Source organism: Mytilus trossulus, unplaced genomic scaffold (genome assembly GCF_036588685.1).
Source record: "Mytilus trossulus isolate FHL-02 unplaced genomic scaffold, PNRI_Mtr1.1.1.hap1 h1tg000085l___fragment_1__unscaffolded, whole genome shotgun sequence".
Lineage (NCBI taxonomy): Eukaryota > Metazoa > Mollusca > Bivalvia > Mytilida > Mytilidae > Mytilus > Mytilus trossulus.
The window spans coordinates 1,105,095-1,128,782 of NW_026963295.1; the positions used below are offsets into that span (position 1 = coordinate 1,105,095).

A 23,688-nucleotide genomic window follows, 5' to 3' on the forward strand; every position below is an offset into this window, starting at 1 on the left:
TCCTTTAACAAACACGCAGAGGTTTGAAAATATCTGTTTTGATAAAAATATGTTTGCAATTTGAATTATCAATTGAAAGATATTACATTTAGTTTCTAATACAGCATTCAATTTTATAGTTTTTTTTAATTAGAATTGATAGAAGTTTTTGATAACTTGTCAAAATGAAGTTTTTATGATGCTTTTTCCAAAAATATATATAAAAATATGGGTCACCGGACTTTTTTTCACGCTACAAATTGTGCAAAATTGTCAGATTTTGAATAGATAATGCGTGGAAAAATCGAAATTTGTGTGATAAAAAGAAAACGTACTATCAGGACATTAAGATAAAATGTGAGAAGATTGCTCTTATAACATGCTTTCAGATAAGAAAAAGAAAAAAATGGGGTCACCGAACTTGTTTTCTTGCTACGTTTAGAAATAGGTAAATTCATAACACTTTCTATTACAAAAATTACATTATCTGAGTTATCTCCCCTTATAAGGCAAAGTCGAAAAAAATCTAATCAAACACAAACAAGGTGTTTTAGAGAAAATACAGCTGTAATTATGATAGAATACACAATTTTCATATAACTATCAAAAGTTTGTTACATAGATTACATTCAACCCCTAAAATTTGCACATTTGATCAAATATCTATACCAAAGTTATCTGCTTCTTCAAAATCAAAGATAGAGGAAGACACCAGAACCACCTTCACTGTGATTGGCAAAATGAAAACCTATATAATGTATGAACGAAGAAAGCATTAGCGGAGCAACGTTGATTTTAACAAAAAAATATTATCATCTAAACACGGCAATCCAGCAAATTCATTTTTCATATTCAACTTATTGAAATCCCTAAATACCACAAAATACTTTTCCTATAGTCCAATCACAAATTTGTTGTCAGATCAGCTATCATTTATCACGCGAACAATCATTACCATTAATTTCTTAAATCGAAAGTCCAAATCAGTTGATAGCAAATCAATTGACAGGTTAAATCTGTAATGTAATAGTTAAAAATTAATATAATTAAGATGTTCAATAAGGGAATAAACAGATGTTAGGAAGAAAAACAAATCAATCATTAAATTATGAGCCGATCTATGTAAACTGTTTTCTATACACCAACAGTTATACTGAGTTGTTTTGTTATCATTGAATATATAATACAACAAGACTCTAAAGAAGCAAACACAACACAACATAAGAAGCTTGCATGAAAATATACAACTCTCTGTAAGACACATTACACTTTAATGTATTGGACAAATTGTTGAAGCACATGCTTTCTTGCACTCGGCGATCTTTGTCTTCCAAATCTTTTCTTCTTTTCAACTCAATTCAATAAATCTGTAAGGAGAAACATGTATAATTGAGAACTAAAATAGGGAACGTGTGAAAGAGACAACAAACCCACCAGAAAACAGATAACATCATTCTAAAAATTACCCATAGAATAACTAATCCAAATGAATGCAAAGAATTCAAATACAGACAATTAGTTATTCTTTTCATTACATTGGCAATGGAATTTTTAGTGGAATTAAAGTAGAAGATGTAAGGAACTATATGTTTTTCTACACATTCAAAGATGCGTTGATGCAACGTCATCGATGACGTCTTGACAACACCTATTGTTGAATGACGTCAGATGAGTGAAATAACGGAGTTTATTTCACATGTGATATTTTCTGTTTGTATTCAACTGGGAAACCATGGTTATACACTGCAAGTAATGTAATAAATACAACTATATAAAGATCTTCAGATATTCAAACGGGATAAATTCCCTTTGGCTACCTTTTTTTCTCAACCTGTGCATGCGCTATAAACATACATTGGATTCTGAAGTTTTTATTTTAAGTTTGAAATATTGAGACAAAAACACTACAAAAATGTGCCAATAACAAAATCGAGAATCAAAGTAAGAAACAATATACGGAGACAAGCGGAGACAAAAGTAACCTTAAATTAATTAAACTAGTTAGCTTAAAACGTCTGACATGAATGTCAATCATTTGTTAACAATAGAGACTGCCAGACCTTAATCATCTTAATTTTGAAAACAATTAATTTTGTATAAAATAAGTAGATTAATTTAGGGTTACTATTTATAAAATTCTTGTCATCAAGATTGCATTGAATAGCTTGCTAATATTCATTTGTAATTGAAGTGAGAGCAGAGTTTTGAAGTAAACCGAAATGGAAAAAAATCATAAATGTTTGATTTGAGTTTTAAAACAAAATGATAATAGATGTTTTTGTTTTTCTTAAACATGCAGTAATAATAGTGAACACATTTGGTAAAAGAAATAGTCGTAACCTATAGTTATTAAGAATAGAGGAGCACACATGTAAAATCAATTCTTATTAATCATATATAGGAATCATTTAAAATTTAATATCGACATCTTTTTTTCTAACTATAGATATGTGATAACGTTATAACATTATAGACGACGACTAGGGTCGATAACAATATTTCTTTAATGGCAAATGTAAAGAGCAACTTAAGTGATAACTCATAGAAATACTACGTATTTCGCGTTCTTGGAGTAGGTGGGCAACTCGTGTAACTTACGACGCATAGTTTTGTTTTCCAAAATTCAACGAGAGGCGTGTAAGTTCGTTTATCTCGCCTTAAGTGATTATTCATAGACATATTACATGGGTTAACGTGTAATACATCAAAAACATGATTGTATGATATTCATAAAGAAAAATATAACAATTCATCTATTGCTGTTTTTGTCAGATTTCTTAACTAATATATCTGTTGTAGCAATAACAACAATCTGTGTTTGATGTTGGTTTATCGAACTATAGTTAATTCCATAAGTATTATTTTAGGTAACTGCAAGCATATTTTTTGTCAAGGAACACATCATTTAAAACGTCAATGGTCGTAAAAAAACGACAAAAAAAATATAAAACCATGTGCAAAGTGAGAGAAAATAACAAAAAGAAAAACGATTTTAACAATAGAATGTATGTATGTATTGAATGACAGATGAAACACAAAGTTTTAAAGGAATCAGAAAGTTTTATTTGTGGTCATCTTAACTTATCTGTCTTAATATATAGCTAAACAAAACTTTTGTGTCTAATGTACCCAAAGAAATACCGAACTTTGTATTTTGTTAGTTTAATTTGGGGGTAAAATACAAATTTTGGATCCTCAATGCTCTTTAAGTTTGTACTTGTTTAGCTTTATAAATATTTTGATATGAGCGTCACTGATGAGTCTTATGTAGAACAAATGCGCGCCTGGTGTACTAAATTATAATGCTGGTACCTTTGATAATTGCAAATGTTATAAATTAAAATGAATGTAAAACTTTCGAATTATATTGGAATATTAAATCATAACATACGATCGTTCTTTTGCTACATGTATTTAATAAACATTTGTAAAGAAAAAAAAGTAACTTACCTTTTTCACAGATAAACGGCCTTAAAGTGTGACATCGGTCATCATTCCATGCATACCCGGAGACCTCCCTCAATGAAAGACAATGTTCGTTGCCTCTAAGATTGTTTGGTTGTCCCTTTTTCCAATCAGTAAAGGTGATAAGGTTCTGACTGTGTGACCATATCCAAACACCTTCTTCTTGTTCGTCGGTTCCACCTAACCAGTACTCTATAAATTATATCAACACAGTATTAAAATACTTTTCCCCTTTATACATATTATCCTCGAATCTATGCTAGCCTCAAGTCAGTTTTTTTTAAGCAAGTTACTCTCATGTTAACTTTCTATGTTTTGACGTAAGAAATTATCAAAACGTCATTCGTGTATCTTCAAACTATCAAAGTAAAGTAAAGACATCCGAACTTTGACGTGAAGTAATCGTACATGAGCTAAATTTCGTATTGTTTGACATAAGGGCATAGGCCAAACACTGAAACATATATTTCCCTTAAATCTGTTCTGTCGGTTTCCGACATTTTTTCAATTTGACGAGATCAAGAAATTTGTTTATCTTCTTAATTGGCAGTTATTATTACAAACATCGCCAGAATTCTCACAGACAAGCCTTACAATGCCTTATAATGCCAAATCTATCGTATTAAAAAGACGTAGGGTACTATAGATAAGGTCTACAAAAATCAACTTAAACAACGTGTTAAACGGTTTATCAGTTTAACGATGATCCAAGTAACCAGTTACACAAAACTGTTCTATTTTACAAGACTACTAAACATATATATTTAACTGGTAGGTAGAATTATCGTATGAAACTTAATTTTGATTTATGACTTTTGAAAAGCGGAATACTACTGTTACCTTTATTTGAATAAAACGTGCTGGCATAACATGATTTCAAAATGGCTAAAGAATAAGGAGCATGTAAATCAGTGACTGTCGCCTGTTGCTGTATATCATATTTGTTGTTGTTCAAACATGCGGCCGTTGGATTCTCGATTATATGCAATAACATTTCATGAATTCTTGTAGTCTTAATGCTGTATTGGTTTCGCTCTTCGTTTGTACGGATACCTATTGTTGCTTAGATCTACATCATTTTGTACTATTATTTGTCTGTTTGTCTTTTTATTTCTAGCCATTGCTATGTCAGTTTATTTTCTATTTATGAGTTTGACTCTTCCTATGGTATAGTTCGTCCCTTTTTTAAAGCTGGCTCACTTTCTTGCATCTTAATGCATTGAATATACATACGTGACTCGCTTGCTGACATCTTAACAAACTCGTTTTCACATTTTGAATCTACTTCTACAAGCATTCCTTCCTCAGCTTCGCAGGCAATCTGTAATATATACATATACGTTGTCTAAATAACAGCCCAACAATGTTAGATCTGTATGGAAGCAAATGTTTTGTTTTTCCCTGATCTGGATTCGAACACATCGAGAGGTCATGGCACCAAATCAACTTGATCAATTCCGACGCGCTAGACCGCTAGAACACATTGGCACTACATAAAATTATATACAGGCAGTTTTATTTTTTGGTTCAAATTGTATCACATACTTTATATCGGACCTTTTATTGCTTATTATGCGGCAAATGTTTTGTTCATTGTTAAAGGCCGTACAGTGACCAATAGTTTGTATTTCTGTGTCAGTTAGTGTTTTGTAGAAAGTTGTATCATTGGCAATAGTACGACATCTTTTTAGTTTTAAACCTTTAGCAAGAATAAGCTTCAGATAATATACCAAAAATTTTCAATAATTTTGATAATCAAATCTAATAAAGAAAGTGCTAAAATAGCTTGTCTATTTACCCAGATAGAGTATAACTAAATGTCAAAGTAATGCAATCAATGTACAATAATATGAAATAAATTTCGAATTACCAACCTTAGCATCTGTCCAAGTGTTAAGTTCATCGCTGAAGTAGTAGCATGTGGTTCCGTTTTTTAACCATCCGTTTGGGCATGCAAGTGAATCTGAAATTTAATTATTAAATAATTAGCTTTTAGAAAGATATATATATATGACATAACGTGAATAAAAACAATTCTTTATGGTTTTTGAATGAATATCGAGAATATGATTCAGTGACAAATGTATGATTTGAATCTTAAATCGTTTTAATTCATAAACGAAATTCGTTTTTTTTTTAGTAATCACACACTTTGTTTCTATTATACATTTAACGGAAATTCTACAATGTAAAGTGTTTAAGACAGAAGACTGGTGCTTATGATTGAGAATTAAACGAAATAAGAATTATAAATACATTCATAATGTGCCTGTTTCACGTCAGGAGTCTAAAGTCAGTGGTTGTCGTTTTTGGTACATAGTTTAAAATCATTTCGGCCGGTAGTTTCTTTTTTGGATTGAATCATATTTTGTATGTCGAGGCTTTAGATAGTTGACTATACGGTATAGGTTTCCTGTTTGTTGAGAGGCCGTACGATTGACTATACGTTATAGATTTTCTATTTGTCGAGAGGCCGTCCAATTGACTATAATTACTTACGTTCACTGTATGGGAACTTCGGTGGATAGTTGTCGAATTGGTTATCATACCTCGTGTCGTTATGTTGATATAAAAGTCTAATTTTGCAGTGTAGATTTTCTCATATTATATATAAACAATACACACGATGCTATTTATTAATTCATCATCGATACCAGGATTGACATTGTTTATTGGCGCCACACACGAGTTTTGTTTACAATGGACTAATCAGTGACGCTTGCATTGTTTTTTTTTTTTTAAAGGCCAAGAAAAGTTGAAATGCATAAAATAAGCATTTAATTACATAGAAAAAATATTGCTTATTTGACTTAATAGTAGTTTAGTTTTCAGAGTTATGTGTTGTGATATTGTTTCAGGTGAAGGTCAGGGTTGGTGCCTAAAGAATAACAGACTATATCAGTTTATATCGCTACTTGTGTGACGTTTAGATTCTGACGTCAAACGTGCGAGTCTACGTTAGATTCAATGTTGATATGGCTAGTTCTTAAGATATTTTTATCGTTTATGGGTGGATATGACATACTATAAAATTCAAAAATAAAGGAGCTTGGATCTGACATACTTAAATATAATTTAGAAATAAGGGAGCAATAAATGAGGTTGCTAAATGTTATGTGTGTCTTTTTTGTGCTTCTTTGTTAAATATCTGTTTGTTTTGGTTGTGATTAAGATACTTGTGGTATTTGTTCGTTCTGTTATTATTGTTAATGATAATATCGTATTCTTGTCTTTCATTTTTGCTATGTGCTTTGTATATTTGCCTTTTTATGTTTCTTTGTTACATATATGACGTGACTCTGTACTTATATATCCTGTAAATGTGTTATTGTATAATGGTAATTTTTTGTAAAATTGTCTCAAATGTTTGCTAAAATGCTTGGTTTATGTGGCATTTTGAGCTTCTTTGCAACATATATTGCTTTTTTTTTTTTTTTTTAGTGATTAAGATTATGTCACAATGTTTACTGCTGTATTTTTGACATTTTACCAATTATGTATGCTTGTTTTGTTCACGCATCGTTGTCAATATCAAGAAATTTGATGCGACTGTAATACAAGTTAGAGGTTTAGCTAGCTATAAAACCAGGTTCTATCCGCCTTTTTCGACATAAGAAAATGCCTGTACCAAGTCAGGAATATGACAGTTGTTATCGTTTGATGTGTTTAAGTTTTTGATTTTTCCCATTTAAGATAAGGTACTTTCCGTTTTTATTTTTTCTCGGAGATCAGTGATTTTGTGATTTTACTTTTGTTTATGAAACGTCTTGGCAAGCTGCGTTTGTTTGCACCTGTGCTAGGTCTTGGCCTTGATGTTCAATAGTTGTCGTTTGTTGTTGTGGTTCATAAATCTTTCCCGTTTCTCGGTTTTTAATTATATCAGACCATTTGCCCGATACAATATGTAGGTGTTTAAACTGAACAGAGGGATGTTTTTCACGGTTATAAATATTCAGGTACCAGTTTGTTAGTATGATCTGTAGTGCATCGATTGTATTTCATAACATAACGTTACCATGTCAACAGTTCATAGCAACAATATGTTGCACAGAAGAATAAATACAGTTTTAAAAAAGATCCCATCTGACAGATAAATAAAGGCAACAGCAGTATACCGCTGTTCAAAACTCGTAAATCTATGGACAAAAAACAAAATCGGGGTAACAAACTTAAACTGAGGGAAACGCATTAAATATTAGAGGAGAACAACGACACAACATTAAAATGTAACACACACAGAAACGGACTAAGAATTAGACAAAAGCCGATGATAATAACAAATATAACATCAAAACCAAATACATGAATTTGGGATAGAAAAGTACCGTAACACGTCTTATAGTAATGCGAATTCACACTCAAATATAAGAGAAAACAAACGACACAACGGGACCACAACGTTAAAATGTTACACACACAGAAACGAACTATAATATAACAATGGCCAGTTTCCTGACTTGGTTCATGACATTTTTAAAGAAAAAAAATGGTGGGTTAAACCTGGTTTTATGGCATGTCAAACCTCGCACTTTAATGGCAATGTTAAATATAACATTAAAATATCAACATAATATTACAGGACTACAATACAAATAAATAGGAGAACGTATGAGACAAAAGAAACACATGAATAATAGATAACAAAAGGCTTTAAAATTCAATACGCCAAAAAACGTGCCTCGTCCACACAAGACTTACCAGTGACGCCCAGATATAAAAGTTCGAAAGTAAAAAAAAGTACAAAGTTGTACAGCACTGATGATCAAAAGTTAAAAAAAAATGTGCCAAACACGGCCAGGATTTTCTGCTTGGGATAAAAGCATCCTTATTATTTAGAACATTTTATGCTATTGCAAACAGTAAACTTTATCAAATGAATATTAAAGATATACATGATAAACTGAAGTATTAACTAATTACAGAAAACCAAACCTGGATACATAATACAAAGACCAACACAGAAAATAGACACACCCGACTTAGTCCAGACATCAACGCAAAAAGTCATAAAAATGACGTCACATACGAAGTGGTGAAAAGGCACAAAAAGTACGTCACATTTGAATTTCTGAAACGGCACAAAAAAGACGTCGGATTTGAAAAAACTATATCTAAAAAATAAGATAGAATTAGGATTGATTTAAGATTATAATTGAACTAAATACTGATATTACATTTAAACACAATGCACATTGCAATACTTATTAATAGCAATTAACTATATTCTATATATGTCCGGTTTGTTTTGAATCTAACTTTAAACGTAAAACATCGTACAGATTACATTGAACAAATTAAATCTAAGAAATGAAGGCGATGATTAATTTTCTTGATCATAACACATGAATATAATAGAAAAGACGTCAACAAATTTGACAAAATCCGATGATAATTACAAATATAACATCAAACTAAATACATGAATTTGGGATAGATAAGAACCGTAACACGTATTATAGTAATGCGAATTCACACTCAGTAAAACAGTCACAATCGAGAATAAGTCACGTTCGGTAATTCAAAGATTAGACGACGTAATGACAAACCACAAGCATGTGGTAAAAATGTCCTTAGCTAGTTTGGTCAACGACACATCGTATGGATTAACCAATTCGTGATGGTGTCCATAAAATTTACGGAGTGTCAATATTAATCTGTCCTCCTCATAACTTTGTTTGAGCAGTTTCTGTGTAAGGAGCACACTCCTGTATATATAGTCCGTATAGTGTGAACAAGCACGAGAATAACCTATCAATTGTGATATTTGTTATGTAAACACCATGCAAAGGGGCAGAGGGCATGTTACTGATGAGAAACGGGAAATTGATAATTGGAAAGTTGAAATCGTCCCGTTTATCATAGATTGTCCATCTGCGTCAATATTGAGGTATGAAGCAGTCCTTCTAGTATCAGTAGTATCCTTAATTTCAAATTCGCTGGGATATGTTATATGTAAGTATTGGCTAAATTATGCATATTAATCATGAGCGCAATAATGAAGCTATTTGATTTTAAATAAAAAACACGGGCTTTGATGATTTCATAGCAGTAGTTAGCACATTTGACAAACCTAATTTGTTAAACGTTATTATATTTATGATCCTAGTATAGATAAGTGTAATACGTAAAAATATTTCGGTTAAGTAAACCCTTCGCATATGTATTAACACCGATGAAATCTCAAAATGTGGTTATTTTTGCTGTTTTTCTAGTTAGATTAACATTAAAAGAAAAGTTGTATTAAAAAGAGAACGTTCTGTACGACACGACTAATATGGATAGCTTACAAACTTGTGTCTTTAAAAAGGAATACATAGTTGATTTTCGATATTAAACCGACAAACAAGTGACCTGCATATACCTAATTCTTGGTAGTAGATATTCTGGCAAAAAAAGAAATCATTTCAAATTTTGAAACAAGATTGTATATGTGTATTTTAAAATATGTAATCCCCCTACGAAGCACTGAACTAACTATCATTCTTTTCTTTATGAATTATTGAACAAGCCTCACCGTTTATAACAATGAAATCACATTTTGAGGACAAGCAAATTACTGTTTCCAGGTATTACATTTAACAAAAATATATATAAATCCGTTCTGCAAATATTTATGGTCCAACGTGAGTGCTTTCGTAAACACAAAAAAGACAAAAACTGTCATTTCTGATTAATGACAAATAGTGAAAACACAGGAAAAAAATATAGGCGTCAAAATTCTTTATAGTCGATGGATAACTCAGCTAAGTCTAGAATGATAAAACCAGTCGAACGTTACAATTTTACTAGGATATAAATCATTATTGATATACAATTAATAATTGCACAACAAACAAAATTATTGTAAATAAAACGAATTTTAGAATAAATAAATAGAAAATGCCAATGCTATCACCTTTATTTTATCGTTTAGACACAAGATGGATAATCAGATCTTTACACATGTTGCATGTAGAAACGACATTAACATGAGCAAATAATTAGAACCCCCCTCCCAACCCCTTCCATAAAAGGAAAACCAAGACCTAAAAAAATCAAAAAGTATCAATAACAATTCCTTGCAAATCAAGTCAACGACGATGCTCCGATTGCATAACTATGTTTTATTCAACTTGTAATATCTATAGTGTTTTTAGTAGAAGGTAATTTGTAACAAGCTATTTTTGTGATTTTTTAGAATAAAGCCGCGTAAAACTACTGTACACGTTTAGTGAATATAATTCTGTTACATGTATCATAATTCCTTTGTTTTAAAAGATTTTATTTGCAAATTTGAAACAATAGCCAAGTTTGTAACCTTATACAGCTACTAAACCACTCAACGTTCCCTCTTACACGGAACGAAAACGGAACGAACACGCGAATGGAATGGAATGAGAACGAACGAGTTAAATCAGTCAGAATCATGTTTCTCCACTCATTTCATTCATAGAAGTCAAATCGTGTTTTTCCGCTCACAGTCGTGTGTGAACGGAACGAACGAAACGAACGAAACGATCAGTATATTACGTGTAAACAAACATGTTCCGTTTAGAAACGATACTATCTCACCTGATTGGTTGTTTGGCGATTATGCTAGTTTTCAAATTTCCAAATGAAACGAATAAATATACTAAAATTAATCGGCATATTATACTACTCATTATATTTATTTATGAATAGTTTTATTCATTACATTATTTCGTTATTGCATTTAAAATAAAAGTAATAAGTCTGAAATAAATGTTTAAAAAGACAAGTAATATAAACAAATATTTAAATTATGAAAGGCTAACAAGATCAATCTAAATATTAAAATACTTTCTCTTCTTTTGCTGGCTTGTTATACGAGTTATTAAAAAAATGCATATTACTTGTAAAAAAACATGTACGCGAACATTCTTTATTTCATTATTCACATCTATTGTTAAAGTTGTCCCGTAGTTTTTTCTATTTATTTTTGCTTAGGGATCTTCATAATTATTATTTATTGAAATATACATCGCAAAAGACGTGAACAAATTTAAAGAGTATCTCAGAAACATAATTTAGTGACAGTCGCTCTCCCTGGTCAAAATAAATAGAAATTATTATATTAACATTTGTGCGTCAATCTTTTTCGTGTTCAACGTCAAATGATTTGCATAGTTTTCTTTATTAAAGAAATGAATGACCGTATTCGTGTTTGTAATTAGACTAACGCCTATTACGGTTTTTCGAAAAATAAAATAAAAAATCTTCTTATTTCGTTTCACGTAGGGAAACCATGTCGTACGATGACTGTAGTGAAAACATCTCCCATTTTTTATATTAGCGTATGAACGGTTTACATGTATATGGATCAAAACAATCAAACGGTCGATATTATTAGAAAATCTATCTAACGGAAATTACAAAACAGACGTTTATAAAAAAAAAATGAAAATTAACCAGACACAAGAGAAGGGAGTCATTCTTAAAGTGTTTGAAAAAGAAATAAAACTGCTTTGAATATCTAAATATACTATTAAAATATTGGAACTGTCTTGGACAGTAAAATAAATACCAAATATGAAAAAAAATAAACTCTTATAAGATATTTGTTTTTATGTAATATGCAAGTAAGTGACGATTGGCTTGGAAATCGAAATAATCATGTTTAAAATAAACTTTATGAACTTTTAAATTAATAACATCACTCTTTATTTGTGCCTTTTTGCGTTCTTCGTCGACTGCAAATACAAAGCTTTGATCGGAATCTCGCTAACTGATAACAATTTCCAGAATATTATTATTATTTCTCGTCCATATAATGTACATGTTGATTTTTAGCATCCGTCTATCACATCGTCACTCTTTGAAGTTTCCAACCTTGGGAGAGAAATAACAAGTCACTATCTATTTCAAAATTGGGAACGTTTAGGTGTTCGAACTAAAATCAGAATAATGTTACACTTTAATCACGTTTATCATCGATAATTTACCAATATCATTATTTAGTTTAAACTGTAATAAATCAGAAAATTGATAATTGTGTACAATTGTTATAGCAAACTTAAAAATGGCCAAAATGTCAATGCATGTATATATATATAAAGGGGCTCTTTACAGCTTGTCTAGAAAGAATGCATTTATACTAGTATGCTATTTTTCATGTCATAAGCTTTGAAATTTTAATATATACCTTTAATATAAAACATGTTTAGCCCCGCCGTATTTTGTGATTGTCTCAAGCCAGGAGCCTCTGGTCTTTCTTAGTCTTGTATGCTTTTTAATTTTAGCTCATTTATATATTTCGGAGTTAAGTTGACGTCCATTATCACTGAACTAGTACACATTATTTTGGAGGCCAACTGAAGCACGACTGCGGGTGCGGGATTTTCACGATGTCTTGAAGACCCATTGGTGGCCTTCGGCTGTTTTCAACTTGTTAGTCGGGTTGTTTTCTCTTTGACACATTCCCCATTTCCATTCTCAATTTTACGTCATGTTAAGTTGGAAATAACCAGGATATTCAAATCATGGTCATATACATACACGTATCTATGATGAAAATAGAAAATATTCATGGTCGGATCAAGCAATTTTAAACAATTGGGGTTCCAACACAGGATAAAGAAGAGTTCCAATCATATGACCCCATCCAAAAGCATTGATTGTCAAAAATAGTTGTATCCAACCCCCGTAACCCAACTGAATAAGATTTGAAAAACAAATTATAATAAAAACAAATGATCATTTTTTTTTATTTTGTCAAGTAAACATAATGTATGATAGCTTTGTGAATCGATTCTTAGCTTACTTTGTTACGTTTTCCTAACGTACAGTGGCAAATATTTCACTTAAATTCCGGATGAAATAGTGGTAATAACAAAACCTTACAATACTAAAATGTGTTCATCAAAATAGGGTAAGAATTTTGACAGCTACTGAACATTGGAAAAATATTATAAAGGGGCATACATTTTGAGAGTACAACAGGCCACATATATACGATCATTCAAAGTGTTGTTGTAATGGTCCGTTAACTCGCATAGTGCATGTAGTAATGTACCTACTCGATGTTACACGTGTCGTCGGTTTTAGCGTCCGTTTTCAACGAAACTTGGATGTCTATACTGCCTGCTCATCCATACTAACATCTCTGTTCGCGGCATTTGGTTTTACTGCTAGATGGAAGGGTCGATGATGTTTTTCATTTTAGACATATACATAAAATTGAGAATGGAAATGGGGAATGTGTCAAAGAAACAACAACCCGACCAAATAAATATACATACATGTATGTACTATGAAGACGACGAAATCGAAGTCATAATAATTTATCAATAATAAAGCGGAAAGGGTGCTCTCAGAATTGTCAAATGGCGGTTTTCTTTTATCAAAGATCAATTAACAGATTTGTTTTTAATATTCGGGACAAATTGCATGACAAGCAAGTATAATCAACGATCTATCCTCTTTTTCTAATGGTGAAACAGACTCGAAATAAAAGATATAGTCATATAAGCACTTTGGGTTAAAATCAAGATTTTTTAGCACACAACACTTTATATGCATTTTGGTTATCAAAATTATTGAAAAAGAACTTGGCAAAACTATAATTAAATGTTTAGAATAGTTCAGTGGAAAATAAAATGGACCATAGACCAAATATCATGCGAGACAGGAATTAATTTATTGCGTGCTATGTAAACAACTCCAATGAAGATAATTAACATTTCGTTTCATATTTCATAAATTATGTCTCTCGCATTTTATTAAAACATCAGTTTTATAGATAGAAATATTCAAAACTAGGATCTTATTGAATAACTTGTGCTCCCCTTCAAATGCATTGATCGTCCAAAAAAAGGGGGTTCACACCCCCGGAACCCCCCCCCCCTTCGGATCCGCCACTGGTTGGGTAGTTGTTTCGTGCAAAATATAGCTTTTTTATTCGTTTTCTCGTCCTCAATACACTTTAAGTATTGACCAGTCGATAAAATGCAACTATTTCTAAGGTTTTACACGAATTTGCGACGACGCATTTTGTTAAATATTTATTGAATATTCTTTTCTACGCTATCATTGCGATTTTTGTTTTCCTTGTTTAATCTTAATATTACTTATATAATGGTCCGAGACCACCATTGTCGTCCCTTGATTTTCGTTGTTCACAAATATAGTCCCTAGTGTTGACAGTGGGTTACTTGCCATTAATTTTAATACCCCTTCCAAATTTATTTCTCCAAATTTAATGCCTCAAATTGCAAGTAGGGGGATAAAACTACACTGTAAAAATATTTGGGTCCAGAATTTTAAAGGAAAGTAGTGATTTGGTCCAGCTGAAAAAGGTTGAAAATGAGCACTTCGGAAGCTGTCAAAGGATTTCAAGACGCCCTTAACATAAAATTGTCCATATTTTGAGTTAGAGGCGATGAAGTTTTCTATAATTTTGATATAATTTGTCCCAAAAGTAGTACAACACACTGTAAAAGTGCAGGTGGGATTTTTTTTATTTTCATTTATGTTCTAAAAGAAATGCACTACGAATTAATTGTGTTCTCGGACCTAATATATGATATATTAATAAACGAAAATTCAAAACTCTAAATACACTGTGCACTTTACACTAAATATGACTTTTTGTCCTTACTGACACAAAAGTGCAATATTTGAGATGATTTGTTGTAAAATTGCATATTGCTGTAAGTTATGAGTACAATTGATTAGAAAAAGGAAAAATCTCTTTTTTATACCAGTTCCTTGTTTCAAACAGTTTTGATTCATTATTTGTAGGTACTTTTTTTATTAAAAATTTAAAGACAAAGCTGAAATATCTACACTGCATTATTCATGGTTTTCTAAAATCTTTCATCGGCAACATTTAGGGCTTAAAACCAATTTCTGGTTTATGGGAATTTGTAAAAGATCATTTTTTTTAGAAACATCATCATAAGCTATAATTTTAACCCCCCCCCCCCCCCCAAAAAAAAAACAAAACAAAACCAAACCCATTGATGATGATTGAAGTTTTTTTAACGACTTGACTGGCTATACAGCCCTTACATACATGTATCTACATGTATGCTATGCGTATTCAAATTAATTGTAAGCGTCAAATTACGGTAATAGTAAAGGTTCAGTAACTGAAAAAGCAAAAATCAGTGAATAAATCGACAACTTGTTCTGGTTTATGCTTTTGTTTACACAACACAGATCATGCATATATTAAAAAAAGAAGGTGTGGTATGATTACCAGTGAGATGATTCAGAGCTCCACAAGACACCAAATGACACAGAAATTAACAATTTTATATATATAACGGCTTTCAACAGTGAGCAAAACCCACTACACATTGTAAGCAACCGGTGATTATTTTTCATGTGACTTCTATTCTTGTGGCTTTTTTCCTGCGACTTCATTTCTTAGGGACTTTGTGCGACTTTTTTCCATGACTTTTTATTCGTTTACCGTTCTCTTAACAGGTATCACGTTATAAGTACACTGTTATTGTCAGATTAGCTGAAAGCGAAAACATTTTGAATAAAAGAAATTAAAATACTGAATCATATTACTGTACATCTTGAACACCAAAAAAAAAAAAAATCTGTATATATTCATATATCTTTATCAGTCTCATTTGCTAAAAATAACAAAAATAAAAGATCCATTTGATAAAAGAAATTTAAGATGATTGGCGGTAGAACAATTATCTGTTGAACAACTAAGTGTGAAATGTCTGTCAATTTATCTAAAGATGTCCTGCAGAGTTCGCCCGCTGGTTATTTAGATTGATTCAAAAATGCATTCTAACCTCGAAAGCGTCACCACTTTAATTATTACACAACTGTTGTAATAAAATGTTGTTATAGCCATGTTATTAAGTAATTTTAGCCTTACAGAAATATTTTATTTTAAATAGTCCACTAAACCCAAACACAATGCTGCATATACTTGTTTCATAATATGCATGATATTTACATGTATAATATGTAAATAAAAAAACAATTTCCTATAACAGTACGATAACAGTAACTGAATTCAAAAAAATATCTATCTTGTTTAATTTAACGAAACACAGACTTACTGAAATATTGTCCCTATTTTTTAAGCAATCGTAGATACATTTTATATAGCATTTACTTCATTTAAAATAGAAAGAAAAATAAACAAACTACCACACTGCAATTTTGTACATTCGTTTTTTGTAAATTAGTTAGACAACCATAGCTGAAACTCGGCGTATCCAATAAGCCATGTTTATAATACACTTTAAGATAGATATATTTTAAAACATCCTTTTTACCAAAATAAGGAACCAGTGAATACATTTAATCTCAATATGGAAGTAAAATATATAATATTTCCCTCGAGATATTTCAATGTCTCAACAAGTTTTTTTTAATGGCTATACTGTGATCCAAAAAGTTTTACCAAATTTCACATCATTTTATTATAATAAACGGTCTATTCATACCTGAGCCAATCTTTAATTATAATCCCATTCTCATTTTAGACACGTTCTTAGATTTTTTTTTCTCTCACGTTCTTTATACTTTTGTGTTTTCATGACATATACATTTGAGGATAGTGCTAAACATTTTCAATAATAAATCGTATGGGAAGAGCTAGATAAGTTCATGAGAGAGAGACAAAAAACACAGTAAAGAGAAATCAAGTTATTTTTTTTGCTCAAACTACTGAAATCTTTATCAGAAAAGTATACTGTAGTCTAAAGTATGTACTGAACAATGGATATACATTTGAGATTAGTTTTTTATAATTAGAAAAATAACACACATAATTTTGCAATTAGAATATAAAACATTTATTTTGTTAAACATATCTTCCGTTATTAACGAAAACCTCGGAAAAATGTATAAGAACCTATATGGAAGCAAGTATATAAGTTTATATGTGTTTTCATATAATTTTCGTAATATGTTTGCGTTATTATGTCAGGAGTTACCAGTGTGATTAATTGGCGACTGATACATTGTGATCGTGTTAATTTTTTTTGTATTCAGTTACGAATCATGGGTTTGATCATAATTATTAATAAAAAAATGACTGGTATGACTTTTTGTGGACTGTTATCCTGTGAACCTTTCTAAGTAGAAGTCATATTTATAACCCATCGACCTTTTTTCGCGTTGATTTACATATATATTTGCCACTGGACATCAAATATAAATCAATCATCATCCTTAACGGTGTTATCTGAACACCCAGTGACAAATATTAAATTGCTACGTTGTACCTATTGACATAAATATTTGCAACAATCCCATAAAGATATACTGTGTAACTTAACGTTAAAATAGAAATATATACGACACATTAGACCTGTAGACATAGACAAGTGTCCACAGTTTATTATACATCCTTGACAATTCATTTTAATTTCAGCAGAAGCATACATTGTTCATGATATCGAAATGAACACCAATTCTTTGGCATGTAAACTTTTATTTTGTTTAGTATTAAACTATAAAAGTTATAAGTATTATATTTTACAAAAGCTAGTGCTCCAAAGAGATTGTGTGCAGTCGATTTTTAGTCTGTAAACTGATTCTAATCAATATTTTTTTTTTATTACAAATACTATATTTATCGCTTTTATTGTTTAACTAATTAATCATATTGTTACAGAAATGGCTTCATTTAAAATGAATAAACTATCATGGTCGTTGACGTTGTGGTGGTCGTCGGTTTTGTTGTTGAAGAAAATACATGTGATGATGTGATTATAAAATACGAAATTTGACTGTGAAACGAACCAAATTATATTTCGCTTTAGAATGATATAATCGTTCACACACGCTGTAAACGTTCTTAAACGAAATGATTAGCTTCACGCGTTTACCGAACAACACGCTTGATATCATTCTATGTCGTGTATAAACGGAATGGAACACGGAATGTAACACGGAATGAACTCAAACGAAATGAATGAAATGAATGACACGGAAACGGAATGAACGAAACACGCAAACGGAACGAAGGAAAAACGGAGCGAGAACGGAAAAACAGGGAAACTTGAGTGGTTCAGTAGCTGTAAAACATGATCATGGTTGTCCAATAACGCTAAACTTTTTCGTTTACCGAATTCAACTTTTCAGGTAAGTTTGCGCATTTCTTTTTTTGTAAATTAAAATAGGTTAAGGGATATAATTATATTAATACTTGTATATTTGTAAAACACGCTTTCAGAAAAACAGGGAATAAAACTCTAAAATCGAAATAATGGTGGATGAAAGTTACCTGATCTAATCTTCAACATCAGTGCATCTACTGATTGCTCACTTTCTGGGCAGCAGGATTTATCTAGGATGCATTGCTTTGTTTTCTGATCATAGCTTGCAACACAGCATGCTTTATGTATCGAACAAAAAGATCCACACGCTGACAGTGATCGTGATTTTTGCTGAATTATTGTGGTACTGCTAGGAAGAATTTTTCTTTCTTTTGTAGTAAAATAGTCACGTTTTACCACATTCAGCTGTGCAACACCCATTGCGAATATAGTACACAAACATACTATCGAAACATCAACATTCTTTGTATGCAAATTAAGCATGGCGAAAGAATTGTCAGATTCGTCTAATGAACATCATGATATCAATGTTCGTAGGGATAAATGATTTCCAAAATGAATATTTTCCAAGCACAGACTTTAATGAATTACGAACACATGTGCAGTACACATGAAATATCTAATAAGTAATTATCAAATTAGAGTTTTGGCTAAGTGAATAAAATGAATCGATCGGAATATCATTATCTATTCTGTGGGTGTTTAATGTAACAAGAACAGTTCAATCGTGATATTCCATGCATACTGTACCATGGAAACAATCTCTTCATTGGCTATAATTGTGCAGGATTGCAATGACAGTTAAATAAATTAATAACTCTCTAATAATAAAATAAGTACAATGTGATAGTTATATGTTGCATCTACAATCCTCGACGCTCCTCTTTGACAACAAATGCAATTATGAATATAAAAAAACCCTAGCTGGACAAATGAAATAAGACGAAGCTTAGACAAATTAGCGATTGTTTTAAACAACAAACATGACAAATGGGCACATTAAAAAAGGCATTAAAACCAACACATCAAAGTATGGGTCTGTAGCAGAAGTCATGCTCGTGCCTTAAAAGACGTCACACCTAGCAATACCAACAACATTATAACATGAAACAATGGGTTTTACAATAATTGCAAATTTGTATTACTAAATCTTATAAATAAGTACTAAATGATTAAAACCAATCATACTGTAGACATATTTCATTCTACTTTTATAAACTCCATGGTAATATGGTTAATAATTATTGTACTAGAATTTGGTTTATATAAATAGCAAAGTATGATGGTAGTCTAATTTTTCCAGGGAAATGTATTATAGTCTTACTATACAAATATTATTAAGAGATGATAATTTGTGTAATGTCATCTGTTGGAATATATATTAAGTATTACACATGAACATGATGATCCCCATCAAATTAAGGTATTCCACAAACCAGGGTACATGCAACTGTCAAAAAGAAATTACTGCTTTACCTGTATATAGTCATACGACTTATCAGTTGACCGACATTGCCAGTACAATTTAAAAAAATGTTGATATATGAAAAAGAAATTCATCATTTTAATGAAAAAAAATTGAATCAAAATGGACTTCCTTCATCAAAATTATGAAGTTTATTTTTTTAACATAAAAATAAATTGAATAATTCCCAAAGATTAACAGATTTTTTTAAATACTCCAGGTATGATAAAAACAAATGTATTTATAATGGGTCCCATCAATGATTTCTATTATAAAATGGATCTCAAACAGACATGCATAGTATAGATCTTAACATCTAAACGAAAGCCCCCCTATTTTTAGCCACACATACGCCAAAGATGAATTTTGGAAGCCAAAAGAGACACATGGTCATATTTCAAAACTGCCTACAAGACACCTATTTTGTTTAAGCAAATTTGACTGGCAGTTTTGCGAACAGCAATAATCTAAATGTTGTTTATCAGTAAATTTGACATATATTCCAAATGAAAATAAATCAAATTAAACAACATTAGGGGATTATTCAGGGTATTTTAATTAAATTGCAACCAAAGAGAATCTTAGATTCTTAAAAGTTTAGGTAAGCCATAATTAAAGGGAGTATATAACAGCAATACAGTAGAAAGTCATAAATACCGTAGAATAAAACTGTTCACATTTCAGGCGAAACTTATACTATTGAGATAGTGTTTAAGATATATCTAAGACTGTCAAGAAGGTAAACGGACAGAAAGTCACATCACAAAAAGTCACAGGACATAAAGTCACAAATTTAGTAGGACAAAAAGTCAAAGGACAAAATGTCACAAGTAATATTTTGACAATTGTTTGAATATACTAACGAAATATCTTGAAATATTGACTTTTTAATACATATATTCATATTAAAGTTAAGGAAATGTGTCATTATCTTGAAAAACTAAGATTTATTTGATTTTAATCATGCACAAGAAATATTTCTTGGCACCATAAAGCCATTTAAGAGCCAAGCCACTTTAACATTCTGTTTTTTTAACAGTTATTTGATTTACTTTGATATTATTTTGATACATTTTGTTTACAAATTTAGATATTATACAAAAGTTCAAGACAAATACAAAAGATTTTTGTTTTTGTTGGTGACTTTTTATCTGTGACTTTTTTTGTCTTGTGACTTTCATTCCTATATTCGTCAATAATGTGTCGAGATATATTAAGACAGCTTTAAGACTGTCAAGAATGGGTCAAGACATATTCAGACATTATTTAGAATGTCAAGAATATGTCAAGACATATTTAGACTTTATAAAGAATGTCAAGAATATGTCAAAACTGATCGAGACACATTTAAGATAGGCAATAATTGGTCGAGACTAATCCAGACTCTTATTAGATAATACAGGAAGTGTCCAGAAATGTGTAGACAATGTGCATACTGTCAAGACACTTGTCAAGAAAATCAAGAACCTTATTAGACAACTTCATACTATGTCAAGAGTTTAAAAAAAATATTCAGACAAACTAAGAAAGTCGAGTAAAAGTTCATGCAAATTCAGGCAAAAACTGATCTTTTCAGACTTTTGAATTCTGTAGTTTAATCAAGGTAATTTAAGTAGCCGAAAGAAAATCACCGTCCAACAAATATTGTTAAAACAACAGGAAGATTAAAATATTTTCATTTGTTCAACAATTTAGTATAGATTGTTTATGTGTAAGCTCAAACATAACATATATGACAGGCAGCAACCATCGACGCCAATTGAACAATAGATACCATACTCAAAAGTAGGACATCCATATTTAGGAGGGATAATTTAAGACAGTTGTGTAATAACATAAAATAACAACACATGGTAACAATCACGACATGATTAGTGATGGTGATAAAAGAGGGACGAAAGATGCCAAAGGGACAGTCAAACTCGTAAATCTAAAACAAACTGACAACGCCATGGCTAAAAATGAAAAGACAAACAGAAAAACAATAGTACACATGACACAACATAGAAAACTAGGGGTGATCCCAGGTGCTCCGGAAGGGTAAGCAGATCCTGCTCCACATGCGGCACCCGTCGTGTTACTTATGTGATTACAAATCCGGTAAAAAGTCTAATTCGGTAGGTCAAATTCATGAAAGGGAAGGGGATTGTAGTTACGCCGTAAGGAACATATCCGATATCATTTGTGAAATGGTTATTCCATAACGGTCAACCAACTCGTGATGGCGTCCGTAAAATTTACGAAGGGATGATTTCAACTTCACCATTTGGAACTCTTGGTTTGATAGCTTCTTTGTGAGCAATAACCCTCTATCAAGAAAATCATGATAGGAAATGCAAGCACGGGAATATCGTATCAATTGGGAGATATATACCCCGTATGCAGGTGCTGCTGGAATGTTGCTACTTAGAAATGGAAAGTTCACAATTGGAAAGCTGAAATCATCTCTTTTGTCGTAAAGTTTTGTCTGCAACCGACCCTCTTATATATCATGTATATAGCGGAAAGTAAAGTTACAGGATATTGCTTACCTTTTGCCTGTCCTCCTATGCAGTTCCTGCAAGTCGGCAAGTAGAGGGGCACGATTTATTCCCAATGGAATGACGACAGTCTGTTAAAAAAACTCCTCCTTCACACGTGACAAATATGTTGGCAATCAAGAAATTAACAATCTTGATAATGTCAGTTTCAAAGAATTATTTGTATGAATCAGAGTGAATCTTTACAAAGTATAATGTATACCTCTCGGAGACAAGATACTTGTATTTAGTATTTACGTTGGCCATTATTTTTTTATGGAACAAATCAATATCAACTCTTTCAAATTGTCTTTTAGTTTAAATTGGAGAATGCTTGTGTAACGTGTAGAGAGGTGAAATGTTTTAATATTATTGCAAGATGAAAGACTCTTAGATTTTATGTACTCTAGAAGTTCTTTGCATTTTTTAATATCCACATCTGATTCGCCCCCCCCCCCCCCTTTCAAGAAAAGGCAGTTCTAAATAGCTTTGAAACAACGGCTTTGATTCTTTGATTGGCTTATAAAATACATGGTAATAATTTAGGAAGAGATTCATGGAGAACTTCGAACACCCTGCAATATATCTATGTTTGTAAGGACACTTATGTAGTTAATGTATCCAATACAGTGGTGGAAGATCCAGTTCTTTATCTTTGTTTGAAATTCATATGGTCAATAGAACAGACCTATACATTTAGTGCAACATGATACATCTCTTTGGTGTACATACTAAGGTCGGCATTATTGAGAGCAAATATATCATTCAAAGTATTATTACATTTTTTAATCAGATATTGTGTCAATGGGTCTTTGTTGATTTTAGTTTCTAAGCAGGTTGTTTGTTTGTTGTTACTAAAAATGCATAAAATAGTTTGAACATATGTTTTCTGATTCTTATTTTTTAAACGCAATTTATTAAGGCGCGTGATTATTTATAATAAGAATATGAGGCAAAGTGATATATAGTTTTTAATAATGGTATAGATAATCTTGACGCATTGGTAATGTTTCGTTCTGTATTTTATGTCTATAGTTTGAACTTACTATGTAATTTTGCGATATATATTATTTAAAATTAAAATGCATTAAACTATTGAATTTAACCGATGAACAATTAAAATCAATGATCAGAACCAATTTATGACGAAATGTATTTGTAGTCATTTGAAGTAAACGTTTGATGAAATTGTTTAGATATTATAAGTTTTATATTTCAA

At 31.2% G+C, this 23,688-nt stretch overlaps 1 protein-coding gene across 1 annotated transcript; it reads right to left on the reverse strand.

Moving 5' to 3' along the window:
- Window positions 1-131: 131 nt before the first annotated feature.
- Window positions 132-19,163, reverse strand: LOC134699753 (perlucin-like). The gene is made up of 5 exons (XM_063561179.1): window positions 18,653-19,163; window positions 5,319-5,407; window positions 4,678-4,765; window positions 3,430-3,636; window positions 132-1,346 (listed from the first exon to the last, which is right to left on the reverse strand). The coding sequence occupies exons 1-5, from the start codon at window positions 18,966-18,968 to the stop codon at window positions 1,333-1,335; spliced, it is 714 nt and encodes a 237-aa protein (XP_063417249.1). The 5' UTR covers window positions 18,969-19,163; the 3' UTR covers window positions 132-1,332.
- Window positions 19,164-23,688: the final 4,525 nt, after the last annotated feature.